Source organism: Vipera berus, assembly GCF_964194415.1.
Source record: "Vipera berus genome assembly, chromosome: 3".
NCBI lineage: Eukaryota > Metazoa > Chordata > Lepidosauria > Squamata > Viperidae > Vipera > Vipera berus.
Window position 1 is genome coordinate 212,659,245 of NC_138204.1, and position 24,217 is coordinate 212,683,461.

The 24,217-nt window shown below is 46.3% G+C and overlaps 1 protein-coding gene across 17 annotated transcripts in view; it reads right to left on the reverse strand.

Moving 5' to 3' along the window:
• The window catches only part of SLC45A4 (solute carrier family 45 member 4), a 127,652-nt gene that overhangs the window by 57,116 nt on the left and 46,319 nt on the right, over positions 1-24,217 (reverse strand). For 8 of the 17 annotated variants that reach the window (XM_081323039.1, XM_081323033.1, XM_081323032.1 and 5 more), the window contains one exon: positions 1,363-2,069. In XM_081323039.1, coding sequence (XP_081179165.1) covers positions 1,363-1,603 — 241 coding nt within the window. In that variant the 5' untranslated portion in view covers positions 1,604-2,069. Of the gene's footprint in view, positions 1-1,362; positions 2,070-16,507; positions 16,646-22,002; positions 22,343-22,848; positions 23,266-23,758; positions 23,923-24,217 lie in introns of those variants that run through there. The other 9 variants (XM_081323041.1, XM_081323040.1, XM_081323042.1 and 6 more) reach the window with 7 other exon arrangements.

The window sequence follows — 24,217 nt, forward strand, 5'->3', positions numbered from 1 at the left end:
CCTCCTCCTCCCCACAAACCCCACTCCCTCCTAGCACTGATGTTACCTAGTTGGGTAATGAAACATCTGCAAGAAAACAACCCAGCTCAGAGAGCACCAAGGACCCCACAGTCGTCTCTTCTCTTCCTCCTCCTCCCTCCTCCTCCCCACAAACCCCACTCCCTCCTAGCACTGATGTTACCTAGTTGGGTCATGAAACGTCTGCAAGAAAACAACCCAGCTCAGAGAGCACCAAGGACCCCACAGTCGTCTCTTCTCTTCCTCCTCCTCCCTCCTCCTCCCCACAAACCCCACTCCCTCCTAGCACTGATGTTACCTAGTTGGGTAATGAAACATCTGCAAGAAAACAACCCAGCTCAGAGAGCACCAAGGACCCCACAGTCGTCTCTTCTCTTCCTCCTCCTCCCTCCTCCTCCCCACAAACCCCACTCCCTCCTAGCACTGATGTTACCTAGTTGGGTAATGAAACATCTGCAAGAAAACAACCCAGCTCAGAGAGCACCAAGGACCCCACAGTCTTCTCTTCTCTTCCTCCTCCTCCCTCCTCCTCCCCACAAACCCCACTCCCTCCTAGCACTGATGTTACCTAGTTGGGTCATGAAACGTCTGCAAGAAAACAACCCAGCTCAGAGAGCACCAAGGACCCCACAGTCGTCTCTTCTCTTCCTCCTCCTCCCTCCTCCTCCCCACAAACCCCACTCCCTCCTAGCACTGATGTTCCCTAGTTGGGTAATGAAACATCTGCAAGAAAACAACCCAGCTCAGAGAGCACCAAGGACCCCACAGTCGTCTCTTCTTTTCCTCCTCCTCCCTCCTCCTCCCCACAAACCCCACTCCCTCCTAGCACTGATGTTCCCTAGTTGGGTAATGAAACATCTGCAAGAAAACAACCCAGCTCAGAGAGCACCAAGGACCCCACAGTCGTCTCTTCTCTTCCTCCCCCCCCTCCTCCTCCTCCTCCTCCTCCCCACAAACCCCACTCCCTCCTAGCACTGATGATGTTCCCTAGTTGGGTAATGAAACATCTGCAAGAAAGCAACCAAGTTCAGAGAGCACCAAGGACCCCACAGTCGTCTCTCCTCCTCCTCCTCCTCCCCACAAACCCCACTCCCTCCTAGCACTGATGATGTTCCCTAGTTGGGTCATGAAACGTCTGCAAGAAAACAACCCAGCTCAGAGAGCACCAAGGACCCCACAGTCGTCTCTTCCCCTCCTCCTCCTCCTCCTCCTCCTCCTCTTCCTCTCCACAAACCCCACTCCCTCCTAGCACTGATGATGTTCCCTAGTTGGGTCATGAAACGTCTGCAAGAAAACAACCCAGCTCTGAGAGCACCAAGGATGCCCGGCGCCAACTGGACTTACCAATTTGTAACAATACTGGTGTCACCAAAGCTGTCTCCATGGCGTAACAAAATTCCCTGCCAAACATGACGGCGCCGTGCATCACCCATAGCCGTACCGGGATACGGTCTATGGACCCTTCGCTTACAGTCTCTTCTTTGCTCTCTGGCTCCTTTCCGGGTTTCGGGAGCTGAATGCCGGGAAGCTCTTGGACTTGCATAGACTCTGAGTCAGCATTCTGGGGAGCCATTTTCATCACCATAAAAAATACATATATTTTTATATATCTATAGATTTACTATTATTATTTTTTTTTCTTCTTTTTCTTCTTTTTTTTTTCCTTTTTAAAAATCTCTATATAAATAACTCTATCATCTCTAGCGATAAATTAGGGTGCCGTCCGCCGTTCCTCATGGCGTCCCGTTCCTCCTGGGCGAGCGGTATTTGCAATTTCCCTCCGGGTTTTGGCATCGAATCTTCACAAAGGCTTTCCAAACATTCAGAGGAACATCCAACTTATTTGGTAGAAAGAAAGAAAATTTCAACATATGGCTTGGCTGGATTCCGTTGTTTTTTTTTTTGCTTACTGGGATCTAGAGTTAAAAATCCATAATTGCCATTCAGTTAATACCAGTTTCATAATTATAACTGAAGAGGTGTTGAAGTCGTTCTTCTGGCTACACAAAGGTGAAGAGGTGATGCAAATCCCCATCGAGCGGCTGATAAATCTGGAAGAGAAAAAAGGAAGAAAAAAAAAATCAAATCGGAATCAAATCAAGTCACGGATTAACAGAGATTGAGAAAGCGGCCTCGCTTTTTATTCACCAAAAAAAAAAAAAGGCCTCCGTTCACTCTTGCGGACCTCCTGGCAAAACCAGTCCACTCTTTTAAGCAAGCTCTCTTAACATTATCTTATTTTTTTTAATGTTTTATTAATTTTTTTACAAGTGCCTGGTGTACAGCGTATTGTCTTGGTTTATAATTTTTTTTTTTAGAAAAAACACACAATCAATCGTAGTTAATACACAGTCAAAAATAATTCATTTTTATACTTCCATAATTAGTATATTGATTAATAGTACGTTTCTTGGATCTTCTCTTCTCCCAATAGTATTCTCCTTCAACCTTAAACAAATATAATTTTTAATATTTTCAATGCATAAATGATTAAATATAAATACTTTCTTCCAGGTTTATACCAACAATAAGAGCGTTCCTATGCGACATTTTTCCCCCCTTATCAACTTGTGTTTTTTTTTATAAAAGTCATCTTATTGGTTCGCCATATATCCTATTTTCATAAATCTTGTCTAAGCTTAATTTCTCCTTAATATTCAAACAATTCTTATCAGTCACAATTTTCTCGGCATTTAGCATCCAAATGTCCAAATGCTCCATTTAAATACATCACGCCAATATTTTCATATTTCATGTTATAAAAATACTACACTGCTTATCTTATGACATCTACCCATAAAATCTTTTCTAATCGGTTTATATTTCACTTGTAGTTATAAAAGTTGATTTGTTAAATCACTATATATCCTTGTTTCAAGGATATTGATATTATTAAAGCTTCATCGTCCTCCTCCTCCTCCTCTTCACAAACCCCGCTCCCTTCTAGCACTGATGATGTTCCCTAGTTGGGTCATGAAACATCTGCAAGAAAACAACCAAGCTCAGAGAGCATTAAGGACTCCATAGTCATCGTCGTCGTCGTTGTCCTCCTCCTCATAAATCCCACTCCCTTCTAGCACTGATGATGTTCCCTTGTTGGGTCATGAAACATCTGCAAGAAAACTAGATGACCTCCAAGGTCCCTTCCCACATTATTGATCATCGCACAGTCAGCCAGATGTTCAGACTGGATTTGGCATTTTTACCTACCTATCGAGTCCTTCCCAAGGACCTGGGATAGGCAGATATGGATGTTTGATGGTATTACAAGATGGAAGCAGTTCCTAGTAAGGCTTAACAACTGTCGATAAGAAAGACAAAAAAAGTCTAGATAGTGGACGTGGCAGTGCCTGGAGACAGCAGAATAGAACGAGAAAGAACTGGAGAAGATAACAAAATACAAAGACCTAAAAATAGAAATAGAAAGACTGTGGCAAAGGCAAGCAAGGGTGGTGCCAATAGCAATAGGCGCCTTGGGTGCAATCCCAAAACAACTGGAGCACCACTTGAACACCATCATCGGCATTGACAAATTCGCCATTACTCAATTGCAAAAGGCAGCCTTACTAGGAACTGCTTCCATCCTGTGACGATATTTGTAATTCCATTAAACATCCACATCTGCCTATCCCAGGTCCTTGGTAAGGACTCAATAGGTAGACAAAAAGGCCGAATCCAGTCTGAACATCTGGCCGACTGCGCGATGATCAATAATAATATACGGAGACAGCAGGATAGACGAGAAAGAACTGGAGAAGATAACAAAATACAAAGACCTACAAATAGCAATAGAACGACTGTGGCAAAGGCAAGCAAGAGTAGTACCAATAGTAACGGGCGCTTTGGGTGCAATCCCAAAACAACTGGAGCGCCACTTGAACACCATCATCGGCACTGACACATTTGCCATTAGTCAATTGCAAAAGGCAGCCTGCCTAGGAAATGCTTCCAACATTATTGTTGTTGTTGTTAAATATATTAATCACTGATCATTTTTGACACTGAAAGAGGAAGCTCGAAAGTTCACAAGGTTGATGCTACATGGAACCAAACTGTGGCTGAATCTGGAGGATCTGCTTTGGGTACCACGAAGCCCCCTCCTCCTCCAGAAGGGAACAAGGAGGACAGGCGGTGGAGGATGGGGAGCGTCCAGAGGATGCATGCAGAGTCCTGGAGACATCTTTGGAAGCAGCTGCCATTAAGGTTTCCCCGAAAGGGCCCGTTTTAACACATGGAGAATGGCTGCTTGGCTGTCTCAGCCGCTTTTGCCACGCGCCGCTTTCAAACGCTTCGTGGCCTGCACGTGGACAAAGACGGCACCACGTGTCTCAGCCGGCCTGCACGTGGACAGATGTACACATTTTAATGACACCACTCCCTGGGTTAGCTAATGTTCAGCCTTGCACGTTTCAGCGACGCTGGTCTCCAAGGAACGTCAGTCAGGCTGAATTCTCAGGCTCTCCCCTCGGTTTTGGGTTGAAAGCAGGAGAACGCGGGGGACAAATGTTCATGCTTGGGTTTCAATGTCTCAGTTGCCCCGGAGCTTTCAGAAATTCATGGGTCTGCCTGAACCTGCCTGAACCTGTGAATCTATGACTTTTTACCTTTCAAGTACTGAGCGTGCTCTTTCTGTGTCAAGGTTGAGAACACTAACGGCTAGCACCGGTCACGTTACCTAGTTGGGTAATGAAACATCTGCAAGAAAACAACCCAGCTCAGAGAGCACCAAGGACTCCACAGTTGTTGTCTTCCACTTCCTCCTCCTCCTCCTCCTCTCCACAAACCCCACTGCCTTCTAGTACTGATGATGTCACCTAGTTGGGTAATGAAACATCTGCAAGAAAACAACCCAGCTCAGAGAGCACCAAGGACTCCACAGTTGTTGTTGTCTTCCTCCTCCTCCTCCTCCTCCTCCTCCTCCTCCTCCTCCTCCTCCTCTCCACAAACCCCACTGCCTTCTAGCACTGATGATGTCACCTAGTTGGCTAAAGAAACATCTGCAAGAAAACAACCCAGCTCAGAGAGCACCAAGGACTCCACAGTTGTTGTTGTATTCCTCCTCCTTCTCCTCCTCCTCCTCCTCCTCCTCTCCACAAACCCCACTGCCTTCTAGCACTGATGATGTCACCTAGTTGGGTAAAGAAACATCTGCAAGAAAACAACCCAGCTCAGAGAGCATCAAGGACTCCATAGTTCTCCTCCTCCTCCTCCTCCTCCTCCTCCTCCTCCTCCTCCTCCTCACAAACCCCACTCCCTTCCAGCACTGGTGGTGTTTCCTAGTTGGGTAATGAGACATCTGCAAGAAAACAACCCAGCTCAGAGAGCACCAAGGACTCCACAGTCCAACCCTCAAATATTCTGTTAGGAGTCTGTAACTCCTCCTGGGCATGTCAACTAAGAATACTGGAAACTGCAGTTTTAACCCATGTAGAACAACAGCACCAGACTAGGAAAGATCGAATTAGATCAATACTTGCTTCCCAGATCAAGCTATGCTCAAAAGAACATATGACTAAGGAAGCACTATTAATAGCATGCGGCTGATATGCAAACCCAGCAAATCAATGAGCTGCAGAGGAAACAACAACGGAATATGGATAGTTATATATATATAAAAAAGAACTTAATGCTTTTGCATTCAAGCACCGATTTTCTCAGGACAGGTAACGAATAGCAATTTAAACCCAGAAATTGTGACCCAAGGTTTGTTTTTTTTTTTTAAAAAAGCTGGGTGGAATATACCGTAAACTCTATTATCATCAGAATGGCAGAAAATGATGTTTTAAGGCTTAAAATCTATTGTTATAACAAGCAATGATGCCGCATTTAAACAAAAAAAAACAAACAAAAAACCACAGCACAACTTGCCGAGAGACCTACTTATGCCAGCCACCCTCAACATTACGAATTCCAAGCCTGTGTCAAAATAATTACTTGGGAATATCTCTTTAAATTTGCTGAGTGCGTTTTTATTTCATTCTTAATTATGCAATGCTGGCCTGGAAAATCTATTCACGTGGTCTCCGCAGACTTGGCAGCAAAGAATCAGTCAGAAAGGGTGGATTTCTCTTAACCTTCTCGTCCGTGTTTTTGCTCCATGGCCTATTTTTCCCTACATCTGGGGGCGATTTCGCAAAAGCAAATTAAGGCGGTGGCTTGCGACGGGCCTTGCCTTGAAGACTGTCTGAAGTTGCACAAGTTTGGGCTTCGTTTCCCCGGCAGCCTGCTGTGGACACGGCCAAAAGGGAAGCAAAGCTATCTGCCATTAACTGAGAAGCAGTTTGGCCTAGTGGTTAAAGCACCAGGGTAGAAAGCAAGAGACCACGAGTTCTACTGTAGTCCCGCCTTAGCCATGAAAGCCGACCGGGGGGGAATCTGGGTCAATGACCAGGAGACTGTGAGTTCTAGTCCCACCTTGGCCATGAAAGCCGACTGGAGGACTCTTGGGTCAATCGCCAGGAGACTATGACTCTAGGTCAATTGCCAGGAGACTGTGAGTTCTAGTCCCGTCTTAGACGTGAAAGCCAATTGGGAGCAATCTGGGTCAATCGCCAGGAGACTGCGAGTTCTAATCCTGTCTTAGCCAGATTGACCCAGATTCCCCCCAATCGGGTTTCATGGCTAAGGCAGGATTAGAACTCGCAGTCTCCTGGCGATTGACCCAGAGTCCCCCCAGAGTCGGATTGGGGGGACTCTGGGTCAATCGCCAGGAGACTGCGAGTTCTAGTCCCGCCTTAGCCATGAAACCCTATTGGGGGGAATCTGGGTCAATCACCAGGAGACTGTGAGTTCTAGTCCCGTCTTAGACATGAAAGCCAACTGGGGGGATTCTGGGTCAATCGCCAGGAGACTGCGAGTTCTAGTCCCGCCTTAGCCATGAAACCCGATTGGGGGGACTCTGGGTCAATCGCCAGGAGACTGTGAGTTCTAGTCCCGTCTTAGACATGAAAGCCAACTGGGGGGATTCTGGGTCAATCGCCAGGAGACTGCGAGTTCTAGTCCCGCCTTAGCCATGAAAGCCAGTTGGGTGATTTGGGGCCGATCCCTCCCTCTCAGCCCAACCCACCTCAGAGGGTTGTTATGGGGAAAATAGCAGAAGGATATGTCTGCCACCTTGAATTGTTTGTAAAAAAAATCATAAAGATGAGATGCAAATAAATGAATAAACTAAGAGGCAGCTCTTTGGGGGTCCAACAATCTTTTCAGACTGAGCCAAGCCTTAAGACCCCCGTATATATAAACAACCAGAATATTTGATTATACAACATGTACAGATTGGGCTATTTCTTGCCACTATTGTAAAGCGGGGGGGAAAAAAATCTTGCTAAACTCAAAAAAAAAAAGGCCCTCAGGATATCTCTGTTTATGCGCTTCTTTCTCTGTTGTAGAATAAGATCAGGGCTGGCACTGCATCACCTCGATGAAAATACACAATGCAATATTAACGCACAGCAAAAGAGAGAAAGCTGCGTTGAGTAAGCTGAGAACCAATTTGCATTTTATTTTTTATTTTTTTTTATTTTTTTTGACCTGAAAGCTGTTGACCCAAGAGAGAGATCTGTGTCCGAACGGATTAGGTTTTTCAAACAACTTTTCTGAATTCTTTTCAATTCAGCAGTTTCAATTTAGGCCAACCCGAAAAGAGACAGACGCAATAAAACTTAATAAAAATCCCCGTTTTTTTTTGCTTTCCTAGCAGTAAAGATCTCCGGAAAACCTTGCAAAAGCAAATGAAGAAAATGCAGGAAAATAATAAGATGCGACTGCTGAATCACACGCCACCTACGCTACCTTGTCGCCGTGCACTGCATTTTCCCTAGCTGAGTGCTGAAAATTACATTTCTAGCCACTGACCTACATGTGGTTTGATAGGGCCCAAACTCAAGTCCATCAAAATCCTTTTGAGCCTTAAGCTCATCTCCTGGGATGTTACCAATCCCCACAGCTTTAGCTCACCTGCAAATTTGATGAGCACCTGTCATCTAGGTGAGATTCAAGGTGCAGGTGATGACCTATAAAGCCCTAAATGGCATGGGTCCGGATTATTTTAGGGAGCACCTGCTGCCGGCATCCACTTCCCATCGTCCTGTGCGCTCCCACAGGGAGGGCCTCCTCAGGGTCCCGCCGGTCAGGGAGTGTCGGCGGGCGATCCCCAGGGGGAGAGCGTTCTCGGTGGGCGCGCCTGCCCTTTGGAATGATTTACCTGTGGAACTCCGGACTGCCCCCGACCTGCGCTCGTTTCGCCGGGACCTGAAAACTTGGCTATTTGACTTAGCCGGCCTGGACTGAGGGCTTTTAAGGTTTTAAATTTTAAACTCTTTTGGGGACTATTTATTTAATTTTATTTTAATTTGTACATTGCACTGTTTTAATTTGCCCTGTAAACCGCCCTGAGTCCCTCGGGAAAAGGGCGGTATATAAATCGAAACAAATAAATAATTTATGAAAATGTTGAGGAGCACTGGATCAAGGACAGAATCCTGGGTTGCTTCTATTGCAGGGGTCTTCAAACGTGGCCCTTTTATGACTTGTCGACTTCCAACTCCCAGAATTCCTCAGCCAGCGACGCTGGGAATTGAAGTCCGCAAGTCATAAGAGGGCCAGGCTTTTTGAAGACCCCTGCTCTTATTGCACGCATCAATATGAGCCAGCAGGGTGCTGCAGGTACCAAAAAAAGCTAACACAATCCTTAACAGAGAGATAAGAATCAAGACCACATGAAGTGTCAGTACCGCTTTATAATGCCTTGGTAAGAAACACACCTGGAATCCCGCATCCAGTTTTGTTTGCCACGATGTAAAAAAGATGTTGACGCTTTAGAAAGAGGGCAGAGAAGAGCGACAAAGATGATCAGGGGACTGGAGGCTAAAACATACGAAGAACGGTTGCTGGAATTGGGTATGTCTAGTTTAATGAAGAGAAGGACGAAGGGTGACATGATAGCAGTCTTGTAATATCTCAGGGGTTGTTCCAAAGAAGAGGCAGTCAAGCTCTTCTCCAAAGCGCCTGAAGGCAGGACAAGAAGCAACGGATGGAAACTGATCAAGGAGAGAAGCAACCTAGAACTAAGGAGAAATTTCCTGACAGTGAGAACAATTAGCCAGTGGAACAACCTGCCTCCAAAAGTTGTGAATGCTCCAACACTGGAAGTTTTTAAGAAGAGACTGGACAGCCGTTTGTCTGAAATGGTATAGGGTTTCCTGCCTTAGCAGGGGGTTGGACTAGATGACCTCCAAGGTCCCTTCCAACTTCTTCTTCTTCTTCTTCTTCTTCTTCTTCTTCTTCTTCTTCTTCTTCTTCTTATTATTATTATTATTATTATTATTATTATTATTATTATTATTATTATTAACTTTTATTCATAAAACATAAAACAACTGAACACTCAAATTGACTGGCACTAAGGGTTGACACGGGCTGCTGCCAGCATCCTAGGTATCAACCAGGTATCTCCTTAAAATGTAAGATGTTCCGAGTAGTGCAGTTTTTTCTAGCTTTGCTGGAGGTATTGCAGGAAGCTGCAATTTCTTGATGTATTTTGCAAAGTTTTTGGACATAGTTCCCAGGGCCCCAATGACCATGGGTATCACTGTTACACGTTTCATCCATAATCGCGCAGTTTCAATGGCCAGGTCGCAGTATTTCGTAATTTTCCCCAGTTCTTTTTCTTCGACTCTGGCATCTCCTGGTACAGCGATATCAATGAACTGTACGCTTCGGTTCTCTACGACTGCGATATCTGGCGTGTTGTGTTCCAAATGGTGATCTGTCTGTATTCGGAAGTCCCACAAGAACTTCACCCTCTCATTCTCGACAACTTTTTCCACCCTATGTTCCCACGACTTTTCGGACACAGGCAAGTCGTATTTTTTACACAATGCCCAGTGGATTAGTTTAGCAACTCGGTCATGTCTAGCTTTGTAATCAGTTTGCGCGATTTTGCTGCACTTACATATTAAATGTGAAACCGTTTGCAACTTTGTCATTGCAAAGTTGGCAATTTGGATTGTCAGTAGATTTTTGTATCTTCGCTTTCATGGCATTAGTTTGTAGTGCTTGTTCTTGAGCAGCCAGTATTAAGCCTTCCGTTTCTTCTTGATGGTTCCCATCTTAAGCCATGCCCATGTCAAGTTGTTATCACATTTTCCTTCAATGTTTTTCAAATGCTGTCCATGCAAAGCTTTGGTTTTCCATGTATTTAATCTGTCATCCAGCCGTTTTTCCTTATATTCTCCTTCATCTGACTGTAGCCAATGAGCATGAGTGTTTAGAGAGCCAATCGGGTGTCATCTTGTTTTGGCAATGAGCCAATCAGATCACAGTAGGCTTCAGTTATTGATGTCATGTATTGAACTTGACAGAAGGACATTTGTCGGTGCGTTATGGGATCACTATCAAGTGAGTTGGGTTTTTTTATGTGTTCTTTCATTGAGTGAGCTTGTAAAACGTAATAAAATTAAAGTAATGCTGCAAAGAGTTGACTGGTCGCCCAGAAAGCCATGTGAAATAGTATATTATTAAGTGAACGAGGCTACAGTGGTAAAGAAATTGGAAGAAAAAAAATGGGGGGAAGCTTAAACCAAAGGTGGCATTTCTACTGCACGCTTTTCCCGAAAGGTTTCCACAATTTTGGCCGCTACTGTACCACCCAGGTCGGACCACCAAAAGGTGCTGTGCGGAAAGTAACCCTTTCCAAGAACTGGTGCCAATTTGTTTCGCCGTGGGAGAAAGCTGCGTGGCTGTGCTACTTCATATCTCTAGATCAGAGAGGAAGCAACGAGTGCCTTGCCTTCTTCAGCCAAAGCTCAGCACGCTGAATCACATTATATCCCAATAATTGATTGCAAAAGAGAAATGCTTACACACAATCTCTTTATAACAGACCATCAAAGGGAGACCGCGAGGTGAATTAAGGATTAGCAAGAGCTATTCAATGTGAGGATTAAAAAACAAACAACCCCAAAAAACCAAACAAACAAACCATGGGCCCCCCGAAATTAAATTATCTCATCCTTCCCTTTCTCATAATCACTCAGCAGTTCTCCAGAACCGGGTGTGCCTGGACCTCAGATCTATCATTCTTATCTGTATTTTACCGATTCTCCAAAGCACCTGAAGGCAGGTCAAGAAATGGTGGGTGGAAACTCAGCAAGGAGAGAAGCAACCTGGAATTAAGGAGAAACCTCCTGACAGTTGGAACAATTAATCAGAGCAACAGCTGGCCTTTCAGAAGTCGTGGGCGCTCCATCACTGGAGGCTTTTAAGAAGAGACTGGACAGCCACTTATCTGAGATGGTATAGGTTCTCCTGCTTAAGCAGGGGGTTGGACTAGAAGACCTCCAAGGTCCCTCCCAGCTCTATTCTGATGCTGATTCTGCTCTCAGGTCATTAAGACCTTGCCAGCTTTGGCGGAAGCAGTTTAGCACTCAAGAATGTAGACAGACTGAATCTAGATCAGGGGTCCTCAACCGTGGCAACTTTTAAGACTTGAGGACTTCAACTCCCGGAATTCCTCAGCCAGCTCTGGGAGTTGGAAGTCCACAAGTCTTAAAAGTTGCCAAGGTTGAGGACTCCTGGTGTAGACGACGGTTTTCCCAGTAGGAAAGGGTTTATCTGACCTTGGCAACTTTTAAGACTTGTGGGAGTTCAGTTCCTAGAAATTCCTCAGTCAGTATGGCTGGCGGGGGATTTCAAGCTGCCAAAGTCGAGAAGCACCGCTGGTAGAAACAAAGGCCGACATCATGAGCAGATAGATCACGCTGTCTTTGGAGCTAAACTCCACTACAGCGGCCGTCTGAGGAATTCTGGGAGTTTTAAAGTTATCAAGGTTGCAAGCTCCTGGCCTAGGCTGTCCCTGTGCTCTTAAGCTAGTCAAAAAGCCTTGGATATTTTAAGGGTTAGAACAGGGGTCTTCAAACTTGGCCCTTTTATGACTTGTGGACTTCAACTCCCAGAATTCCTCAGCCAGCAACGAGTGCCTTGCCTTCTTCAGCCAAAGCTCAGCACGCTGAATCACATTATATCCCAATAATTGATTGCAAAAGAGAAATGCTTACACACAATCTCTTTATAACAGACCATCAAAGGGAGACCGCGAGGTGAATTAAGGATTAGCAAGAGCTATTCAATGTGAGGATTAAAAAACAAACAACCCCAAAAAACCAAACAAACAAACCATGGGCCCCCCGAAATTAAATTATCTCATCCTTCCCTTTCTCATAGTCACTCAGCAGTTCTCCAGAACCGGGTGTGCCTGGACCTCAGATCTATCATTCTTATCTGTATTTTACCGATTCTCCAAAGCACCTGAAGGCAGGTCAAGAAATGGTGGGTGGAAACTCAGCAAGGAGAGAAGCAACCTGGAATTAAGGAGAAACTTCCTGACAGTCGGAACAATTAATCAGAGGAACAGCTGGCCTTTCAGAAGTCGTGGGCGCTCCATCACTGGAGGCTTTTAAGAAGAGACTGGACAGCCACTTATCTGAGATGGTATAGGTCAGGGGTCGGCAACCTCGGCTCTTTTATGACTCGTGGACTTCAACTCCCAGAATTCCTGAGACAGCTATGCTGGCTCAGGAATTCTGGAAGTTGAAGTCCACGAGTCATAAAAGAGCCGAGGTTGCCGACCCCTGGTATAGGTTCTCCTGCTTAAGCAGGGGGTTGGACTAGAAGACCTCCAAGGTCCCTCCCAGCTCTATTCTGATGCTAATTCTGCTCTCAGGTCATTAAGACCTTGCCAGCTTTGGCGGAAGCAGTTTAGCACTCAAGAATGTAGACAGACTGGATCTAGATCAGGGGTCCTCAACCGTGGCAACTTTTAAGACTTGAGGACTTCAACTCCCGGAATTCCTCAGCCAGCTCTGGGAGTTGGAAGTCCACAAGTCTTAAAAGTTGCCAAGGTTGAGGACTCCTGGTGTAGACGACGGTTTTCCCAGTAGGAAAGGGTTTATCTGACCTTGGCAACTTTTAAGACTTGTGGGAGTTCAGTTCCTAGAAATTCCTCAGTCAGTATGGCTGGCTGGGGATTTCAAGCTGCCAAAGTCGAGAAGCACCGCTGGTAGAAACAAAGGCCGACATCATGAGCAGATAGATCACGCTGTCTTTGGAGCTAAACTCCACTACAGCGGCCGTCTGAGGAATTCTGGGAGTTTTAAAGTTATCAAGGTTGCAAGCTCCTGGCCTAGGCTGTCCCTGTGCTCTTAAGCTAGTCAAAAAGCCTTGGATATTTTAAGGGTTAGAACAGGGGTCTTCAAACTTGGCCCTTTTATGACTTGTGGACTTCAACTCCCAGAATTCCTCAGCCAGCTTTGCTGGCTGAGGAATTCTGGGAGTTGAAGTCCACAAGTCATAAAAGGGCCAAGTTTGAAGACCCCTGGGTTAGACGTTGTTTGTTGGCTCATGTTGCAGCAAGGGTTGCCCTCCAGAAGACAGCGTGTAAGCTATTACTGCTGGGTCACCAACTGGCATTTTGCCTAAGGCAGGACTAGAACTGGCCTCTTCTGGTTTCTAGGCCGGCACCTTATCCCGTACACGTGGTCCTTGATTTACAACAATTCGTTTAGTGACCGTTTGGAGTTTTACAGAGGCAGCGGGGAAAAAAGCGACTTACAACCGTTTGCAGCGTCCCCAAGCTCACGTGATCAAAATTCAGACACTCGGGAACTGCCTCGTATTTAGGACTCTTTCAATGTCCCGGGATCACGGAATTTCCCCTCTTGTGACCTTCTGTCAAGGGTCACAAAAGGGGAAATCCCACGCCAGATTCATTTAACAACCACGCCGTTAACTGCAGTGATTCATTTAACAACCCGGGGCAAGGAAGGTTGTCAAATGGGGCAAATTTTTTTAAAAAAATTCCATTTATATCCCGCCCTTCTCCGAAGACTCAGGGCGGCTTACAAGCTTAGCAGTAGCCTTCATTCTATGTATATGCCTGCTTATTAGGGCTTTCACACCCCCCCCAAACGGCATTATTACAAAGTCAGCTTAGCAACAGAAATTTGTGATGGTAAATCAAGGGCGACTTGTGCTTGAAATGGTCCCTCCATAGAATAGGTGAGTTTGAGGGGGGGGCAAAACTGTGAACCCCTTCCCCACGGAGCCTGGCTCGGCTGTGTTCTGGAGGGCAGCCCTTGTCACACCGTACGACATGAGCCAACAAGCTGAACTTCTAAACTCCTAAAATGTCCAAGGCTTTTTGACCAGCTAAGGGCACAGGGACAGCCCAGGATGGCGAACCTTTGAGAGACCAATGCAATCCTATACCAGACACATTTTCAGATATTTGTTGAGAAGCATGGATGGAGCAACACACAGGGATTTCCCCCCACCCCCCTTTCGGTGTGGCAATCAAAACAGTTCAAGGATTTGACTCATTACTGCAGCTGCATCACTCAAGCTATTCACAGGGAAAAAATAGAAGAACAGAGTTGGAAAGGTTTTGGAGGTCATCTAGTCCAACTCCCTGATCAAGCCGGAGATCCTATGGGAGAAAACCAGAACGAGGCTTCCCAGCTAAGACCCAGTTGGAAGAAGCTACAGTTTCAGAGGCTGGACCAAGTCCTGGGCCAACTCACAGCGGGGAGCTATCACAATTCCCACAACTGGCACTCCTGCTCTACAGTTTTACATTAAAAGGGATGTACACAACCTTACAGAGCTGTAGCAACCAACGGATCGTAAAAGCTCTCCGCAACTAATGGTTTCTGGAAGAACCAACCATTAAAATTGCAAGGCAGTGGCCAAGCCTGCGTCGTCATTTATAGCTGAGTGCATGTAGGATGACATCCAGGCAAGAGCTGCCAAGAAGTACTCCATCTCTCTTGAAAAACCTTCGCCCGGGAGACATTTTTTGGTAACTTTAATCTTTGGACATAAGATGTCAACCAGAAGCATTAAGAGAATAAGAGAAGGACCTTGGAGGTCTTCTAGTCCAGGGGTCCCCAACGCCCGGTCCGTGAACCAGTACCGGTCCATGGCATGCCAGCAACCGGTCCGCACAAACAAGCAAAGCCCCATCCGCGAGATGAAGGCAGCACACAAAACCATGCACCCTCCGGTCCGCGGAAAAACTTCTCTTCATGGAACTAGTCCCTGGTGCCCAAAGGATTGGGGGCCTCTGTTCTAGTCCAATCCCCGCTCAAGCAGGAGACCCTATATAATTTGAGAGAAGTAGCTGTCTTGTCTCTTCTTAAAAACCTCCCGTGATGGACCCACCCACAGCTTCTGAAGGCAAGTTGTTTCACTGTTTGTCCGCACTGTTAGGAAGTTTCTCCTTCATTCCACGTTGCTTCTCTCCTTGATTACTTTCCATCCATCGTTTCTTATCTTGCCTTCTGGTGCTCTGGAAAATAAATTGACCCCCCTTTTCTTGGTGGCAGCGCCTCAAGATATTGGATTACTGCTATCATGTCCCCCCTAGTCCTTCTTTTCTCTAGACTAGCCAAACCCAAATCCCGCGATCGTTCTACGTGTGTTTTAGTCTCCAGGCCTTGGATCATCTTAGTTGCTCTTCTCTGCACATTTTCCAGAGTTTCAATATCTTTTTTGTAAGATGGTTACCAAAACATTTGTTGTTGTTGTCGTTTTTTCTGTGGGCACAATGGCACATTAAAAATGAAATTTAGTTGCTTGTTCTCAAAGTTCTCAAAGGATGGAGTCCCTGAAGCAGTAGGCGGGAGCTTAAATGGACTCCAGAAGATGGTAGAGGACAGGAAGGCCTGGAGGAACGTTGTCTACGGGGTTGCGATGGGTTGGACACGACTTCGCAACTAATAACAAATCTCAAAGTGTCCACATTTTGGATTACTGCTATCATGTCCCCCCTAGTCCTTCTTTTCTCTAGACTAGCCAAACCCAAATCCCGCGATAGTTCTTCATGTGTTTTAGTCTCCAGGCCTTGGATAATCTTAGTTGCTCTTCTCTGCACATTTTCCAAAGTCTCAATAACTTTTTTGTAACATACTATATACAAGGAACGCGGTGGCTCAAAGGGACGCAGTGGCTCAGTGGGTTAGGACACTGAGCTTGTCGATCAGAAGGTCGGCAGTTTGGCGGGTCGAATCCCGAGTGCCGCGTAGCAGAGTGAGCGCCTGTTACTCCTCCCAGCTTCTGCCAACCTAGCAGTTCGAAAGCACGTCAAAATGCAAGTAGAAAAATAGGGACCACTCCGGTGGGAAGGTAACAGCATTCCGTGCGCCTTTGCCGTCTAGTCATGCCGGCCACATGACCACGGAGACGTCCTCGGACAAGCGCTGGCTCTTCGGCTTTGAAACGGAGATGAGCACCGGCCCCTAGAGTCGGCAACGACTAGCAGGCATGTGCGGGGGAACCTTTACCTTCAGCTATATGCAACATATTTATAAAGCTACACTCTTACATATAAGTAACATATAAATATTAATCACTGTCCATCTTGAATACATAACGAAAGGAGAAAGGAGGACTTATCTTATTTCATCTCATCTCATCTCATCTCATCACATCTCACCTTATCTTATCCCCTTCTCCGTCTCTGACAATTCTGATTCTTGAAAAGTTAAGGTCTCCCATGTGATTTATTTTAGTTCACATCAGATATTTAGTGCCTGGTGCCATTTAAGGGTTTCATCAACAAAGCCTGGTGGGCCTGCAGGGAGGGGGAAAAAAAAGTATCCTAGCAGTCTAATTGTCATTTGTTAAGGCAAAGGAGGGCAGTGAGCCGCAGTTGTCCGAATTAACAACTTCCTCTATTGCCTTGTTTGAAATGCTAAGGAAACCGTTGCCAAGTCACCTGACTTCCAACTGCAATGCAGAGGGATGAGCGATAAGCTGCTAATGTTGGTTAACAGCATGCTTTATCCAAGACCATGAAACTACGGAGCCAGCATTTGGCTCTAAGCTATCTTGGATTCCATGACATCGTAGGGGAAAGAGAAGACAGGTTAGTCCTCGGGCTTACGACGGTTCCTGTAATGGCCATTTGAAGTTAAAGCAGCACGGAAAAACGTGACTCGGGACCATTTTTCAGGCTTGCAACATCCCCACGGCCATGGGATCAAACTTCAGATGCTCGGCAACTGACTCATACTTATGACGGTTGTAGTGCTCCGGAGAGGGGGGAAACAGGTCAGGTGATCCCCTTTTGCGACCTTCTGAGAAGCCAAGTCAACGGGGAAGCTAGATTCACTTTGCAACCGTGTTGCTACTTAACAACTGCAGCGATTCGCTTAACATCGGTGGGAAGAAAAGTCATAAAATGGGGCAAGGCTCCCTTGACAAGGGTCTCACTTAGCAACAGAAAATTCTGGGGCTCAACTGTGGCCGTTAAGTTGGGGATCCCTAGGATCCCTCCGGATTATTCTGCGTTTCCTCAGGATCCTGGCGAACGTTCTCAACATTTTATACGAAAGACACAAGAAGTCTTAACCTGGGCTTCCAACCGTTTATATGACCTGATGTCTGTTGGTTTTATAGCATGGTGCCTGCACGGACACCCACACAAACACACCTCTGAAGCTAACCTAGCAACCACAACAGCCACCTCTTTGCTGAACTATTGTAGCCAGTTTTGGTCACCATGTCACAAAAAAGAGGTTCAGAGTTTGGAGGAAAAAAAAATCAGAGAAGAGCAACTAAGATGATCAAAGGTCTGGAGGCCACAACGTACAAAGAACGGCTGCGGGACTTGGGTTTGGCTAGTCTAAAGAAAAGAAGAAATAGGGGAGACAATGATAGCAGTATTCCAGTATTCGAGGGGCTGCCACGAAGAAGAGGAGGGGGTCAAATTCTTCTCCAAAGCACCAGAGGGCAGGATGAGAAACAACGGTTGGAAACTGACCAAAGAGAGAAGCAACCTGGAATTGAGGAGAAACTTCCTGACGGTGAGGGCAATCAACCAGTGGAACAGCTTGCCACCTGAAATCGTGGGTGCTCCATCACTGGAGATTTTTAAGAAGAGATTGGACAACCACCTGTCTGAGATGGAGTAGGGTCTCCTGCTTGAGCAGGGGGCTGGACTAGAAGACCTCCAAGGTCCCTTCCAGCTCTATTCTATTCTAGATTCTAGATGCGTGGGTCTCGACTCCCCAAGATCCAGATGGAGAAAGCTGCACTCCAGAGCACTTGGCTGGTGGCAACTGGGAGGAGACTCTTGTTGAGGATCACATGACTTCCACAGGAAGAGATCCACTTCAGTTTCATTGGTAAAAAGGTAGGACCTTCAGTTTCACTGTCGCTAATAGCAGAACCCGAGAGATTTTTCTGGATTTATTACCGGGAACAGACTATCTTGAGTTGCAGGATGTATTTTGGTGGAGCAGTGGGCTAATGCCTCCTTAAGTAACACCAGCTACCTGCAATTAGTGCAGGTTCGAGTCCCACCAGGCTCAAGGTTGACTCAGCCTTCCATCCTTCCGAGGTAGGTAAAATGAGGACCCAGATTGTTGGGGGCAATAAGCTGACTTTGTAATAATGCCGCTTGGGTGTGTGTGTGAAAGCCCTAATAAGCAGGCATATACATAGAATGAAGGCGACTGCTAAGCTTGTAAGCCGCCCTGAGTCTTCGGAGAAGGGCGGGATATAAATGGAATTAAAATAAAATAAATAAATAAATTTTATAAAGCACAGCTGGCCAGGGGATTTTGGGAGTTGAAGTCCACCCATCTTCAAGTGGACAAGGTTGAGAAACATTGCTCTAAGCCAGGGGTCCTCAACCTTGGCAACTTTTAAGACTTGTGGATTTCAACTCTCAGAATTCTGGGAAGTTGAAGTCCACAAGCCTTAAAGTTGCCAAGTTTGGAGACGCCTGCTTTAAAGAGTAAGGATGCTGAATCATAACAGATGACCTGAGGCCCCATTGTTGCCCTTTATGGGTCTTGAGCAATGGAACACCGCAGGGAGAGATGCATGGCGCTGCATTTACTTATCAGTTACCTTTTATTTGAACGATATACTTTGCTCTCCGCTCCTATTATTTCACCCCATTGCATCTCTTACATTAATTCAATTAATCGTTAAGGTTTCAAAAGTCAAAGATAGTATAAATTACAGAGCACGGGGAAATACAGGCTAGGTTATATTCAACAGTTAGATGAATAATGGGGTAAAAGTCAACGAAGCCAGAGAAGACTCATAAATGACTTTGGCCCAATCATCAGGAAACAGTGAGTTCTAGTCCTTCCTTATGTATGAAAGCTGGCTGGGTGACTTTGGGCCAATCACTGGGAGACTATGAATTCTAGTCCTGCCTTAGGCATGAAAGCCAGTTGGATGACTTTGGGCCAATCACCAGGAGACGGTGAGTTCTAGTCCCGTCTTAGGCATGAAAGCCAGTTGGATGACTTTGGGCCAATCACCAGGAGACGGTGAGTTCTAGTCCCGCCTTAGGCATGAAAGCCAGTTGGATGACTTTGGGCCAATCACCAGGAGACGGTGAGTTCTAGTCCCGTCTTAGGCATGAAAGCCGGTTGGATGACTTTGGGCCAATCACCAGGAGACGGCAAGTTCTAGTCCCGTCTTAGGCATGAAAGCCAGTTGGATGACTTTGGGCCAATCACCAGGAGACGGTGAGTTCTAGTCCCGCCTTAGGCATGAAAGCCAGTTGGATGACTTTGGGCCAATCACCAGGAGACGGTGAGTTCTAGTCCCGTCTTAGGCATGAAAGCCGGTTGGATGACTTTGGGCCAATCACCAGGAGACGGCAAGTTCTAGTCCCGTCTTAGGCATGAAAGCCAGTGGATGACTTTGGGCCAATCACCAGGAGACGGTGAGTTCTAGTCCCGCCTTAGGCATGAAAGCCAGTTGGATGACTTTGGGCCAATCACCAGGAGACGGTGAGTTCTAGTCCCGCCTTAGGCATGAAAGCCAGTTGGATGACTTTGGGCCAATCACCAGGAGATGGTGAGTCCTAGTCTCGCCTTAAGGACAAAAGCTGGCTGGGTGACTTTGGGCCAATCACCAGGAGACGGTGAGTTCTAGTCCCGCCTTAGGCATGAAAGCCAGTTGGGTGACTTTGGGCCAATCAAAAAACACCAAACTCAGAGAGCACCAAGGACTTCACAGTTGAGCTACAAATATTCTATTGATAAATAGTCTCTAACTAAGAATATGAGCCGTGGTGGCGCAGTGGTTAGAATGCAGTATTGCAGAATGCAGTGGTTAGAATGCAGTAATTCTGCTGACTGTCAACCGCCAGGAGTTCGATCCTGACCGACTCAAGGTTGACTCAGCCTTCCATCCTTCCGAGGTAAAATGAGGACCCAGATTGTTGGGGGCAATAGGCTGACTCTGTAAATCGCTTAGAGAGGGGCTGTAAAGCACTATGGAGCAGGGTATAGGTCTGAGTGCTATTATTGTTAGTGCCATTGAAGGCCTTATTTGAGAATTCCAGCCAGTCTTATAGACATCCTTCATTCTACGCTATATTAGGTTGTCGTGTTATATTGGTTTCCGAAATGTTTACTTTTTGTTTTAATGAAATCTGGAATCTGAAGATTCCACGAAGCCAACATCAAACCTGCTTTGCCTTCTCGTTCAAAAGCTACAAGTTCTGAGCCCGCCCACTCATTGAAAAATACTGTTTTAATTATTTAGAATTATGAAGCCAAACGGAAGAGGATCGAAAGAAGGCCGAGCGTTTGAAGGTTTATGGAAAAAGTAAAAAAACAAAAACAAAATCAAGATGGCAGAAGCAACGGAAGCCCCGCCCATTTAACATGCATTTGACCCACATTAAAAAAAAATAGGCGGAGCTTTATCCGGCTCAGTTTCAGCCACCATTTTGATCTCCGTTCACGGACGTGCTTGATGGTCAACCCTCCAGGGACATCATCCCTCCTACGCTTCCCACAGGGGGAAATTTCTCAGTATTCGAAGCGAGAATACGAAGAACCAACTGTCTGTCGTTAAGCCGTACGTTGGCGGCGAGGGTTTTGCCCCATTTTACAACCTTTCTCGCCGCTTCCTTGGCTCATCTGAAAGTTGCAAAAAGGGGATCACATGATCCCGGGACACTGCAAAGCTCATAAATGTGAATCGGTTGCCAGGTGTCTGAATTTAGATCAAGTGACACACGGGGGATGCTGCAACCGTTATTAAAAATGTAAAAAAAAATGGTCATAAGTCACTTTTTTTTAGTGCCGTTGTAACTTTGAGCCATCTGTTGTAAGTAGAGGACTAAAGGTAAAGGTAAAGTTTCCCCCGCACATATGTGCTAGTTGTTCCCAACTCTAGGGGCCGGTGCTCATCTCTGTTTCAAAGCCGAAGAGCCAGCGCTTGTCCGAGGACATCTCCGTGGTCATGTGGCCGGCATGACTAGACGCCAAAGGCGCACGGAACGCTGTTACCGTCCCACCGTAGTGGTCCCTATTTTTCTACTTGCATTTTTTATGTGCTTTCGAACTGCTAGGTTGGCAGAAGCTGGGACGCGTAACAGGCGCTCACTCTCTTACGCGGCACTCGGGATTCGACCCACCAAACTGCCGACCTTCTGATCGACAAGCTCAGCGTCCTAACCCACTGAGCCACCGCGTCCCTCTAAGTAGAGGACTACCTGCATACAATTTTTAAAGAGGTTATGCCGAACTATCTATTTTCTCCTTTTTTTTTAAATTTGCATAAACAGTTCCGTAGGTTTGTTGTCTAGAGAAACCAAGAGGAAAAAATGTCCTTAAGACCTCAGAGGCCCTTCCTTCCAGTTGAGAAAGCCAGCAGCTGATAGCGAAAGGGTGTCACTCGAGATAACAAAGCACCACAGCTACTTTTTATTCCCTGTCCTATCAGGGTAATGCTCTCTTGCTATCTCTCCCGAAGAGATTATTCTTTCAAAACTACTAATTGAGGACTTTGAGCTGGATCCCGGTGAAAAGCACCAGTCTACAACATGTGCTGGTAATAAAGGAATTAATGGTTGTTGGGACGTTCTGTTCCCTTGCTGCTATTAAGGGGAACTAAATAAGTCAAGGAAAAGCAGCCGAAAGGTGATAGACAACCAATAAAGCAGAATACTTGCAGTTCAAATGAGGGGTGGTGGTGTCTCTGCTCTCTGAGCTTGATTGTTTTCTTCCAGATGTTTTATTACCCAACTAGGTGACACCATCAGTGCTAGAAGGGAGTGGGGAGGTTTGCCCTGTCAGTGTTGGTGGGAGTTTTGGTCACCGCCTTACAAAAAAAGATGCTGAGACCTTGGGAAAAGTGGAAAGAAGAGCAACTAAGATGACTGAAGGCCTGGAGGCTAAAATATATGAAGAACGGTTGCAGGATTTGGGCTAGGATCATCTGGAGAAAAGAAGGACTAGGGGAGACAGGATGGCAGTATTCCAGTATTTGAGGGGCTGTCACTTAGGAACACGGTGGCTCAGTGGGTTAGGACGCTGAGCTTGTCGATCAGAAGGTCGGCAGTTTGGCGGGTCGAATCCCGAGTGCTGCGTAACAGAGTGAGCGCCTGTTACTCGTCCCAGCTTCTGCCAACCTAGCAGTTCGAAAGCACGTAAAAATGCAAGTAGAAAAATAGGGACCACTGCGGTGGGAAGGTAACAGCGTTCCGTGCGCCTTTGGCGTCTAGTCATGCCGGCCACATGACCACGGAGGCGTCCTCGGACGAGCGCTGGCTCTTCGGCTTTGAAACAGAGATGAGCACCGGCCCCTAGAGTCGGAAACGACTAGCACGTATGTGCGGGGGAACCTTGACCTTTACCTTTTACACATAGAAGAGGGGGTCAAGTTATTCTCCAAAGCACCAGAGGGCAGGACAAGAAACAACGGATGGAAACTAATGAAGGAGAGAAGGAACCTAAAACTAAGGAGAAATTTCCTGACAGTCAGAACAATTAACCAGTGGCAACAACAACTTGCCTTCAGAAATTGTGGGTGCTCCATCACTGGAGGCTTTTAAGAAGAGACCGGAGATCTACTTGTCTGAAATGGTACAGGGTCTCCTGCTTGAGCAGGGGGCTGGACTAGAAGACCTCCAAGGTCCCTTCCAGCTCTGTTCTGATTCTGATTCAAAGGCGTCTTCTTGCTGGTTCTTTGATTAAGCTGTTGTTTACTCCTTGAGAGTCTGTCTGAGTTGGTAGTTCCTTGGTTGAGGAATGCTGGCTGGGGTATTCTGGGAGTTGAAGAACACACACCTTAAAATGGCTAAGGCTGAGAAACACAACTCAAGAACAAGCTTGGTTTCAGTCAGCTGACACAAGCTGGAGGCCAACTTAGGCCTTGCGGAAATCGATTTGACGGTGGTCAGATTCAAGCCTGCTGCTCTCCTTGTTTTAGACTACAATTCCTATCGGTCCTGGCCATTTCAGAGAGCACTAAGGACTCTATAATCCTCCTCCCCCATCTCCTCCTCTCTGCAAACTCCACTCCCTTCTAGCACTGATGATGTTACCTCGTTTAGGTAATGAAACATCTGCAAGAAAACAAGCAAGCTCAGAGAGAACCAAGGACCCCACAGTCCTCATCCTCATCCTCCATGCAAACCCCACTCCCTTCTACCACTGATGATGTCACCTAGCTGGGTAATGAAACATCTGCAAGAAAACAACCAAGCTCAGAGAGCATTAAGGACTCCATAGTTGTTGTCCTCCTCCTCCTCCTCCTCCTCCTCCTCCTCCTCTCCACTCCATAAAACCAACTCCCTTCCAGCACGGATGATGTTCCCTAGTTGGATCATGAAACATCTGCAAGACAACAACCAAGTTCAGAGAGCACCAGGGACCCCACAGCCCTCCTCCCCCTTCTCCTCTTCACAAACCCCACTCCTTACTTGCACTGTTGTTGTTCCCTAGTTGGGTCATGAAACATCTGCAAGACAACAATCAGGCTCAGAGGGCACCAAACACACCACAGTCCTCCTCCTCCTCCTCTCTACTCCATAAAACCAAGTCCTTTCCAGCACTGATGATGTTCCCTAGTTGGGTCATGAAATGTCTGCAAGACAAATGTTAGGCATATGGTGTTACCCTACAATGTTGGGTTGAAAATATATTAACCATAATGCTATGACTTTAAGAAGTTAATTGGCCAATGGGTGTGTAAGTGTTCTCATGGCCATAAGAGGAAGCTAGGAACGTAGGAACGTAGCAGTGGGCTAATGCCTCCTTAAGTAACACCAGCTGCCTGCAATTATTGCAGGTTCACATCCCACCAGGCTCAAGGTTGACTCAGCCTTCCATCCTTCCCAGGTAGGTAAAATGAGGACCCAGATTGTTGGGGGCAATAAGCT